The sequence below is a fragment of the Adiantum capillus-veneris genome, chromosome 25 (genome assembly GCF_014529385.1).
Source record: "Adiantum capillus-veneris isolate H3 chromosome 25, ASM1452938v2, whole genome shotgun sequence".
Taxonomy (NCBI): Eukaryota; Viridiplantae; Streptophyta; class Polypodiopsida; order Polypodiales; family Pteridaceae; genus Adiantum; species Adiantum capillus-veneris.
The window spans coordinates 3,863,825-3,875,747 of NC_140955.1; the positions used below are offsets into that span (position 1 = coordinate 3,863,825).

At 42.6% G+C, this 11,923-nt stretch overlaps 1 protein-coding gene across 1 annotated transcript; it reads right to left on the reverse strand.

Moving 5' to 3' along the window:
- Nucleotides 1–935: 935 nt before the first annotated feature.
- Nucleotides 936–2,090, reverse strand: EMB3136 (Ribosomal protein L10 family protein). Its single transcript, XM_086500504.1, has one exon. The coding sequence runs from the start codon at nt 2,043–2,045 to the stop codon at nt 1,338–1,340; it is 708 nt and encodes a 235-aa protein (XP_086356630.1). The 5' UTR covers nt 2,046–2,090; the 3' UTR covers nt 936–1,337.
- Nucleotides 2,091–11,923: the final 9,833 nt, after the last annotated feature.

Here is an 11,923-nt window from a genome sequence, read left to right on the forward strand (position 1 = left end):
AGCCCATCCTGGTGTTGTTCGTGTGATCGGCAAGAGCAGCACACAAACACAAGGGAAAGAGAGCGTTGAAGGTGAGAGAGTGAGATCGCAAGGAGAGAGCAAAAAAATGCTGCAAACTGAAAACGCAAGAGAGAAGGGGGGATCCGGTCCGGCTCTGTAGCTAGAGGCGCAAAACACTGGCTATGCACTCTAATACACGACTCAGATGCAAGGTGGGTTAGTCCCTATATAGGGGCCAATGTCAATTGTCCGACCAAAAACCCCACGACCCTATAAATGGGGGCATCCTGGTAAAAATATGCCACATCAGCCATAAAAGATAAATATGGCTAAAACTACAATAAACTGAGACTCTTACCCTAGAAGACCTAGGAACTAGGATCCGGCCTAATGCCAACCTGCTGGATGGGCATGTACATGGCTCATACCGCCAGTCTACCTCAAATACGGCTGAGCACAGCCACAAAATAGCACTAGAGCCACCACCTGACAAAAGATGAAACTCTTTAACATTATCTACATAACCTACAGTCATATCTAGACGAGCCTGCAATGGATAGATAGTTAGGCAATGCCATCGTAGACAAGATACCTAAGCTTGTTCCTTCCCTTCCTAGCTCTTGATAAGAAAAGTATATGATGTGTATCTAAGACTTTGTTAAAAACAATCATGCATGCATTCAAGAACAATAGTAAAACCGGGCAATCTTTGATTCAATGCTACTTGAACTTAAAAACCCAGAAGCCCTGACCTGTTCTGAAATTCTGGAATCTGCAGAAGTCGTGAGAGTATTCTCTTAAAACACACTTCACTGGAGACCCTTGACTGTGTGTAAAGCACCCACCAAAATTCACAAATGGAGGAAGCCCCTCATAACAAGAAGCAAACAAAAATCAAACTGCCTGCATGACATTGAAATTATCACCCCCAAGAAGACAGTCCATCAAAACTCAATTCTTCAAAACTACTGTAAGTGGACAAGGATGCTGAGAGTATACAGGTCAACTAAGGTCCCCTAAAGCACGAAGATAAGATGTATGAGGACTCAAAGCTGCTCAATTGCCTTTATCAGTAACGCATTCCATTACAAAGGCTGAGAGCTGTGTTGTTTCCAGAGACTGCTTAAGTTTAAGCCTCTCTTCCAGAGCTCAGTAGATTTAAGGCAACAAGCATTCACCACATGGCCACTGGTGAGGATAACAGGCCTGTGTTTCTTGGACAAGATAGTGATACAACCTGTTGAGAATTTGGTGCCAATGGAGACCATTAGAGTTCAACTACCTGAAGTGTGTATCCGCAAACAGGATGATGTCTACATATATAGGGTTTATCAACCTTAGGCGGAGCCTGCTTCTTCCTCAAGTTTCTGCACGTAAGCTTTTAATGTGAGCACAAGGTCTCTTGCAGGGGCTTGCAATGTACCAATAAGGGATATGGCAGGACTTTGCAGGCTACCAAGAAGTTTAGCATATATCTCTGCACGGGATGGCATCGTTTCAAGAACCTTGAACTCCTCTGGAGCAAAGAATTTACCCTCAAAGACAGCACCCGTAAAATCGTTTTTATCCAGCTTTAGCTCCCTCTGCATGTCCCTGTAGGGCTTTAGGGCAGCTGGAATTTCTTCACTTTTCACAAAGAGCCAAGCATTCATACCTTTGAGGCATGGCTTAAGGGCTTCCCACTGAGTCCCTTCAATGGCTTTGCTCATGAGTGTGTTCTTTGCCACGCGTAGGGTGACTGTCTCTGGTAGCTTGCGACGAATGTCTTGCAGCTGCTTCACAGTGAGACCAGTGTATTTAATGCCCGCAACAAGGTACGCCCCTTCAAGCTGCTCACGTACCTTCTCGATCGTGAATTCCTTCTTCTCTCTGCTTATGGCCATGTCCACACGCAGGGCTGGGCAGGACGGGGATGGCGTTGCAGGCAAAAATGATTGCCTCAGAGTTGGGGATGGCGAGCCCAAGAATGAAGAACGCAGAGAAGGAGACCCGCGGGTCTCTGAAGACAGAGTGGGGGGAGCTACCATCGTCGTTGCCATAGCCATTTCTTCCGTCCGTCGTGGATAAGGACGGGCACAAAGGTTGTGTTGGGCTATGCATAAACTTGTAATCTATGAAATTTCAAATTGAATTTTTGATAGCTTCGTAAGAGCAGTGAAGGTAGAAGCAAGACATGAACGAAAATAGTACGAGACATCATAATGATACGATATGAATTTCATAATGTAAAAAATGTTTTCTAGAGTGCTTCGTGCATCGCATCAGAATCTAGTTAGTGAAGTAGTGTAGCGTCTTGTCTATATACACCTTGCTTCAAATTGTCGGTGCATGTACTTTCATTTGTAGACAATTCTCTCTTTGGATTCACAAAGAAGAACTCGGATTTACTTAATTCTGCTCTTAGCAAGAGCAGATGCGTATATCAATGCAATCCAAGAATTGCACCATGGACAAGCCCAAGGCATATCTTGCACTCATTTATTAAAGTAGAAGAACACCACAATTTTCATATATGTTGACTGAAATATTCCCGATCATAACCTTTTTCTCTCTTGAATAACCTTCGATGAACAAAGCATATGAATTTGTTTCCTAGTGTCAAACTCTTACAAAGCAAATGTGACCAGATTATCATTAAGTAGGATGTTTTGTTTTTAACATCCACTTCCTAGAGTACATTTTGTATTGAATTAAAGCAAACCTAGATTAGTTGAAGCAAAAGGCACGTTCGAAATTGTTATTATTTATTTGATCCAATCTCTCTCTTATGTTGTCGTTTATATAAGAATGTGGTTGAATTCATCTCAAACCAAAGGCAATAGGAAAGAACAATTGTGTCCTTCGTTTTAGAACCTATTTCACTAATTTATGGTTGTGTCATTTCTACATTCAACGAGAGTATACATCTCCTCGAAAGAGAATTGGAGAGAGAGAGAGAGAGAGAGAGAGCACCTTGTTTTCATCAAAAGCATGCTACCTTGTTTTTGAGGTGGTACCATGTCTCGTGCGTTGCGATCATGATGTCCCAAGCTTGATTTGTATACCTCGCAAGAAGAACCGTAACAAAGGTTAGAGTTTACGTTAATTAATACCCTGGATCATTTTCAATAATTATTTCTACATTGTTTTTTGATTGCCTTTGGAGAAAGGCATCCTCTTTCCATTTGGATAAAGCAATCAAGAGTGTCCTTGCCACAAGCATTTTGGGCATATCCTGCATGCAACGTGCTCCAAGAGACAACATCCCAAAGAGGATTTTCATCAAGTACATTTTGTAAGGGAACCGCATTTGACATACAAATTGGTCAAAGCACAACCAAGCACAAAAATTTTATCCAACAACCCATGAGTATATAATACCATAGGCCTTGTAGGTGCAAGCATAGGTGAATGCAGATGGAAAAGACCTTCCATTTGCATGAAGTTAAAACAACCCAAATTTTCTTTCCATAGCAATGTTGGATGTAATCTACAAAAAATACATTCCAAGTGAAGAGCATGCCTATAAAGACATTTTTGTGCTTTCCATGATGGCACCACCTTTGGCATACATATGGACCAACGCATTGCCAAAGTAGCACGTGTTTCTACAACAACCCATGACTACCTAGTTGATTGTGAATTTTCTCACCCATGCCATGGTCTTATGTAAGAACACAAGCCCTCAAGGTGCAAAACATAGGTGATTGAATTTGGAGAAAGACCTTCCCGTTGCATCTGGTTACAATAGCTCAAAGGTTCCTAATCCTAGCCTGCAACAAATACATAGTTTTCCAGCAGTCCTTGACTTGCAAGATCTTTGTGAAGTATCTTAGTGATGTGAAGGTGTAAGCGTAGGCAGTTGCATGTGAAGAGAGACCTTCCCTTTGCATGCACTGAAAATAGCCCACAACTTCCATGTCGCTGCCATGTTGGGCATAACCTGCAATCAACACATTCCAAGTGATGAAATTCTTGATAGGAAGGTCATCAAGAACTCCTCGTGCTTTCTTAAGGGTACCACATCAAAAAGGCCACGCATAAAAAGGTGTTAACCTCTGTGTGAGAGCGATGAACGTTGCTGATGTGATGACAAAAATAAGCTCTATGTGAGAGCATTGCTGATGTGATGACAAAAGGAGAGGACCCTTTGAAGGTGCTTAAAAGCAGGGTCACGTGGATCAAGGAGGAGTCAGATTTTTCGAATGGTGTTGTTATTGCAAAGGTTGAATTTATTTCTTGACCTTTCAAAGGAAAGCCTATGTGGAGGGTGTAGATATTTAAGCTAACTCCAAGATGATGATGAATTTTTTATGTGAGGTGAGAAAAATAATAATTCGTTTCTGGTGAGTTCATTGTCACTCAGACGATTTTTTCTCTCATTTATCTACAAAGAAACATAATGGGATATGTTCAAAGATTCTTTTAAGTATTCATCATTAAAACTTTATTTTATTTGTGAAGATATTATGGAACTTTTTTCATTAGTATCATGCACCATTCATTGCATACTTTGTTTGATAGATTGGTTTTGTATGAGACTTAGCTCAAGTCCTAAACTTAGCATTTCAATTTTCTCTTTCATCTCAAGACCCCTCGTGTGTTGTGTGTGTAACGAGTGCTTGTTTGTGTGGGTAGAGAGAGAGAGAGAGAGAGAAGATTATGTCATGCTTTGAAGATCGATTGGATCTGTATACTTGTTAAATTTTTTATATTTTGTTGAGGTATTAAACCTAAAAGTTTTAATTAATAGTTTATCTTATATCTATATTAAAAAGACAACCCTACACTCCACATGGCTGCAAATGCATGCAGCCACAGGAAGCTAAGGCGTTGCTTTTGCTTTCAGCCTATGCCACGTAGACGTGAGAGAGAGAGCGTTCCAGGCGTGCGCATAGCTGGCAGTGGATGGAACTTTTGTCATTAGTATCATGCACCATTCATTGCATACTTTGTTTGATTGATTGGTTTTGTATGAGATTTAGCTCAAGTCCTAAACTTAGCATTTCAATTTTCTCTTTCATCTCAAGACCTCTCGTGTGTTGTGTGTGTAACGAGTGCTTGTTTGTGTGGGTAGAGAGAGAGAGAGAGAGAGAGAGAGAGAGAGAGAGAGAGAGAAGATTATGTCATGTGTTGAATATCGATTGGATCTTTATAGTTGTTACACTTTTGATATTTTGTTGAGGTATTAAACCTAAAAGTTTTAATTAATAGTTTATCTTATATCTATATTAAAAAGACAACCCTACGCTCAACATGGCTGCAAATGCATGCAGCCACCACAGGAAGCTAAGGCGTTGCTTTTGCTTTCAGCCTATGCCACGTAGACGTGAGAGAGAGAGAGAGAGAGAGTTCCAGACGTGCGCATAGCTGGCAGTGGACTCAGCTCACGTGGATGTGTGGATGGGCTCCAGCTTCCCCTTCTCCTTTCCACGCAAGAGGCCCTTTGTCTCCATGCACGATGGAACCACGAACCAAGAGGAGCTGGAGTTGTCTTTTCCCACAGCTCAAGGCCGAGCCGATCGCATCATCCCGCAGAGAGAGAGAGAGAGAGAGAGAGAGAGAGAGAGAGAGAGAGAGAGAGAGATGTCCATAGCTCGAGGGCAAGTTGCATTGAAGCCAAGAGTAGATCAAGCACAATATTAAGAACTATGCATCTCAAGGAAGGGACTCTTACTTTTTCACTTATCGTGCATCCGTTCCAGTAGCTGCCCACACCCCTCAGCCTAGACGTAACCCATCCTTTGCCTTCTATATTTCCCTTTGAGCCACTGGACGAAATGGCGAGATTCATGAAGTTGTGCCCACTATGATAAGATTCCCTTCTAATGATTATGGGGCACATTGCCCAAACGTCCCGCTGCATCATCCTTTTCTTTGATGATGATGCTGTGGATTATTGTGTGAAAAAGTGATTGCCTCTGCCTTCTCTCCTTCCACCACAACCACCACAACTTGGCAATGTGGTCAACTTGATTTTTGCGTGGAATCACGTGCACAGGGCATCGTAGAATCTTTGGAGGATGCTACCAACTGCCACAAGAACAACGTCAACATCGCCAAGTTTGAAGAATGCAAAGCAGAAGCAGGACAAGATGAAGCTCAACTTGGGAAAGTTGGCTGTTGAGTTAAAGGGATAGCACTGCAGAAGGGAGGTATGCCGACCAAATCAGGTGCGAATCTGCTCTCTCTCTCTCTCTCTCTCTCTCTCTCTCTCTCTCTCTCTCTCTCTCTCTCTCTCTCTCTCTCTCTCTCTCTCTCTCTCTCTCTCTCTCTCTCTCTCTCTCTCTCTCGCTTCAGCCATTACACCACACACGTTGCCCCAAACTACAAATCTCTCTTCTTCTCGGAACGAGGTAACCGAACCCATTCCTACATCCATGAGCCCATCCCGTTGAGTGCGATCCGCACCATTGCCTCCATTCGTCTTAGCTCCCATTCTCTACGCTGCGAGACAGGACGTTGGGGCACTGGCGAGGAGTGTCATCGACTTTGCACCTTATGCCCTCGTCAAGTGCGAGAGAGTGAGTACCACACACTACTTGAGTGCTCAGCTTTTGACCACATTAGGTCCTCTTTTCCCCATATATTCAGCCATGATCTCTCCCTACATACCTTCCTCTCCCAACCACGATGTGGACTCTCTATTACGACGCTCATTTCAGCCATTTTTGAGCATCGAGAGTCACTTATGAACTCCACTCACACCACGTGACATGTTCATTTGGTCCCATAGGTCATATTTGACCTCCCAGGACGATAATAGAACTCTCTCTCTCTCTCTCTCTCTCTCTCTCTCTCTCTCTCTCTCTCTCTCTCTCTCTCTCTCTCTCTCTCTCTCTCTCTCTCGCCAACAATGCCAATATCGTCCTTCGAGCCTTGGCCCTATTGTGGCCGAGAAGCGGCTTGACACTGTTGGCCTTGTTGTGGCAGAGAAGCGGCCAAGGTGCAGAGCTAGACAAAATCAGCGAGCTAGCATCTGCAACCTTGTTATGTTGGAGCTCCACGAGTGGTGCTACGAGGATGAGCTAGGCAGGGTGGATCACGACATCGAGAGTACCTGCACCAAGATCATGAAGGATACGACCAGCTAGCTTGATCTGCAATGGGTCTGTGCCGGAGAGGAAGAAGGAGAAGACGAAGTTCAAGCTGTTGTAAAGACGAGATATTCTCTCTGACAGCGCCCGACACTGGGAATCCTTCTTTTATTTTACTACGATTTATTTTGTACTCAGACATTGTATAAGATCCACCAAGATTGTATCAATTTGCTCTCATGGGTCATTTTGACCTTTTGAAGATGTTTAAATATAACTTTTCATTTCATTTCTCATTCTCTCTCTCATACACACACGTCACACACAAAGGCACATCTCTCTCTCTCTCTCTCTCTCTCTCTCATTGCAAGAGACCATAAACAAACAAGGCAAAGACTTACGAGCACTTGCAATGGAGAATGGCACACTAAGGGTACTTGTGGTTGAGAATGAGAATCTCAAGAGGACACTTGAGATGCAAACAACACGTTTGATGCAACTTGAAGAGGAAGTCAAGGAATGTAAACGCTCTCTTGTGGACTTGAATGCTTTGAAGGAGCGGATGAGCAAAGTAGAGCATGACCATGTATTGAAAGAGGAGAAATTTGACACTATGAGCCGGGATGTATGCGACATGAAAAATGTATGCACAAGCAAGTCTTGGGCTGATGTATGTGGTAGCAATGTGGTTTATAATTCCTCACTCATGCAAGCTATGGTTCAAACAAAGAATGTTGAGAATGTGGATGTGGAGGAGTTGAAGGAACGGGAGCGACGTTCCAAGAACATTGTTATTCGTGGAATTCCCGAAGAGAAGTTAGAGACACCTCCTTCTCTTGCCATTGTTATTGAAGATTTCTTCAAAACCCACTTTGGCATGTCCGGAGTTATGGTCTATGGAGCACATAGAGTGGGGAAGCAAGGAGCTCCTCGCTCGGGAGAACGGCCAATTGTATACACCATGCCGGATGAGACCAAGCGAAAGATTATCCTTGATAATAGTTGGATCTATTTGAGGGATACAAAATGTTTTGTATGTGAAGACCGCACTATTAAGCAACAAAATATGCGTCGCAAGGCATATGAGGAAAAGAATAATAAAAACAAGGAGATCTCTCATGAAGAAAATGTGCCCAAGGAGGAGGCAAGTTTCTCAAGCAAATAGGGATGCGTGACCTATGAGACCGAGTTACAATTGAAAATATGCTTTTGGAATTGTAATGGATACCCATGGAATGTGGGGGTTGGCATTGATGAACTAACAAGCAAAGCCGATGTTGTACTTCTTGTTGAAACTTGGGAGCATGATACACAAAGGATTAACGGCTTGGAGGATTACAATGTACATTCATTGATGTGGTCAAAGAATCTCAAGCAACGAAGAGGACAAGGAGGGTTAGCATGTATGGTTAAGAAAGGATTGGAAGATTTTGTATCAATTGTGAAAGATGACAAGTACAAACATTATGTATGGCTGAAAATTATGACACCGAAAAGAGCACCCATTTTTGTAGCCGGTTGCTACATTCCTCATCATGATTCTCCCTTTTATGCTTGCATGGATAGAGATCAACCATTTTCTGATTTGGAAGAGGACATTGCTTATTTCAAAGGTGAAGGTGATGTTATTGTATTTGGGGATATGAATGCTCGCACAAAAACATTGCAACATGATACTCAACAATTTGATATGCCATACATTTCAAGGGAGTTGGAGGAAGTTCACTTGTATGATCGTACTTCAATGGATGAGAAAGAGCAAGATCACTATGGAAAGTTACTTTTACACATGTGTAATAGCACGGGTATGCTCATTGCCAATGTTGTATCTTTGTGGAGTGGAACCAATGGATTTACATGTAGGAGACATAATGGGGATAGTGTGATTGACTATATGCTCCTCTCTGAAGCCATCATGTATCGCATAAAGAGTTTTATGTTTGGTCAATGGACCCCGGAATCCGACCATCGCACCTTATGTATTGACCTTTCATGTGGAGAAGCAACTAAGCATGATAATCTCAGCCAAAGGAAAGAGAAGTTATCACTATGTATGGATTTCAAACGGGCACCAATGTACATTGAAATGGTTGAGCAAAAATTATGGATGACAAAGCTTCAATGTGATGCACCATTGGAAACTAAATGGGAAGCTTTCAAGAAAGCTATTTGTTCTTGTGCGGAAGAATGCTTTGCCATAAAGCATCTCCATGGTATCAACAAAGATAGATCACGCAAAAGGTGATTTAATAAAGAATGTCAAGATGCTCGAAAGTCCTTGATAAAGCTTGATGCAACTATGGACAAAGACAACTATCAAAGTCATTTGCATACATACAAGGCATTGATTCAAAAGAAGAGAAGAAGATGGGAAGTAAAGCAACAAGAATTTCAAGTCCAAGAAAAGGCACATGCATGTGGAAGATTTTGGAGAAACTTGAGAGGCAAGCGGGTTGAGAATTTTGGTAACTTGAGTCTAGTGGATATGTACACACATTGTAGGCAATTATATGAGCAAGCAAATACTGAAAAAATGCCATTTCATGGTTCACTCCCATGTATGCTGTCTTTTTTTACTATTGAGGATGTATGCGGTGGGCTTGAAAAGTTGGCCACTCGCAAAGCGGGAGATCTTCAAGGTATCAAGCCGGAGATGATCAAATGGACGGGAGATTTTACCCATGAGTGGATGTGTGATATGTTCAACCTTGCACTTCAACATGGTATGCCTTATGATTGGGGTACTAATTGGGTTAAGCCTTTGCATAAAGGAGGGGATGTAAAGAATGTAAGCAACTACCGGACTATAATGATTGGGTCTCTTATGGCAAAGTTGTTTGGGTGCATAATGGAGATGAAATTGAGTGATTGGGCTGAAGAGAATGACAAGCGTGCAAAGGGACAAGCGGGTTTTCGTCGATGCCATAGCACCATTGATCATCTTGTCACTCTTCGTGTTCTCATGGAGGAAAGTCATTTGAAAGGCAAGTGATTGTATTGTTGTTTTGTGGACCTTAAGAAAGCCTTTGATATGATTCCACGTAACAATTTGTGGAGAAGGATGGAAGAACTCCAAGTGCCAAGTGAGTTTATGCTTGCGGTTTCTCGAATCTATGAGAAGGTGATTTGTCAATTGCGTATGGGAAGAGAAATTTCAGAAATTTTTGTAAGCACTATTGGGGTTAAACAAGGATGTCCATTGTCACCAACTCTCTTTGGTCTATGCATCGATCAATTGGAACAAATGGTACTTGACTTTATACAAGAAGAAGGCATTAAAGAGGTCACTATTTGCAATGCGGTAATCATGCTTTTGTTGTATGCGGATGATGTAGTGCTTCTAGCACACACTTTAGAAGATGCACAAAAGCTTATGGTTGTCCTTGAGAACTTTTGCTTGCATAGTGGGCTGATTGTAAATGAATCCAAAACAAAGGTTATGCTTGTGAAAACCAACCATAAGGAGAAGCCATGCATTGTGTACAACAACGAGACACTTGAAGTTGTTGAGAGCTTTAAGTACCTTGGCCTTGAGGTTCCATCCAATCACAAGTGGCATGAATGTGCTATGCGTCGTTTGGAAGCGGGAAAGAGAGCATATTATGCATTTGAGAACATGTGTAATGCGGGAAACATCAAGTGTTGGGTTCTCAAGAAGTATCTTTTTGATGCATTGGTGACACCGGTTCTTCTTTATGGAGTTGAAGTGTGGGGCGGGAGCATCTCAAAGTCTACTTGGAAAGAGTTTGAGAATGTCCAAAAGCGTTTTCTTACAAACTTTCTCCAAGTTAAGACACAAACACCATATATGCTCCTACTTCTTGAGTCGGGATCTCTTCCAATTGAGGTTATGGGCATGGAAAGGGTTGTGGAGTACATGATAAAGATGCGTCAAAACCCCTCACATCGACTTCCTACAATTGCATGGGAAGCAAGCAAAAAAGTTCAAAAGACGCATAAAAGCAAGATCTTGAGCACGGGATGGATGCAAGACATAAAGAAGTGGTTTGGGAGATGGGATGCATTACACTTGCTACATGATGCTTCAATTGACTCTCAAGTGAATGAAGCTTTTCTACAACACCAATGTATTACGGCTTGGGAGAAATCCGGTGGGTCACGCTTCATACATTACACCACCTATATTGCCCCCAGCTACAAAACCATGTTCTTCGCTGAGAGAGGAAACCGTACTCACACTTACATGCTTGAGCCTATTCCCTTGTCCGCGATACGCACTATCGCAGCAATTCGGCTTAGCTCCCATTTCCTTCGATGCGAGATAGTGCGTTGGGGCAATGGAGAAGAGTCAAATCGATTGTGCACATTATGCTCACTGCAAGTTCGAGAGTCTGAGTACCACACACTACTAGAGTGCTCAGCTTTTGATCACATCCGAACTTGCTTCTCTCACATTTTCAGCCATAACTTAGACCTACACACTTTCCTCTCCCAGCCAAAGTGTGGGCTCTCCATTGCGACTCTCATCACTACAATTTTGGAGCATCGAGAGTCACTCATCAGCCATACACATACTACATCACATGTAACTTTGGTCCCATAGGTCATATTTGACCTCCGAGGACGATAATAAAATCTCTCTCTCTCTCTCTCTCTCTCTCTCTCTCTCTCTCTCTCTCTCTCACTCACACACACACACACACACACACACAAAGGCACATAGGTCCCTTTGGTTTTTCTCAGTAATATTCTCTCTCCCCTCTCCCCTCTTCCCTCTCTCTCTCTCTCTCTCCCTCTCTCTCTCTCTCTCTCTCTCTCTCTCTCTCTCTCGTTTTGAGATACAAGACCACTTTCACTATCAATTCAGAGACGCCTTTAGACCATTTGCTAGAGTCATAAGAGATGAGGATGAGAGATGCCTCGGGTTGTTTTGGCTAGAGCTGCAC

Bases quoted from the DNA above. Each gene is read 5' to 3' on its own strand.
- EMB3136 (XM_086500504.1), bottom strand. From the start codon at position 2,045: ATGGCTATGGCAACGACGATGGTAGCTCCCCCCACTCTGTCTTCAGAG.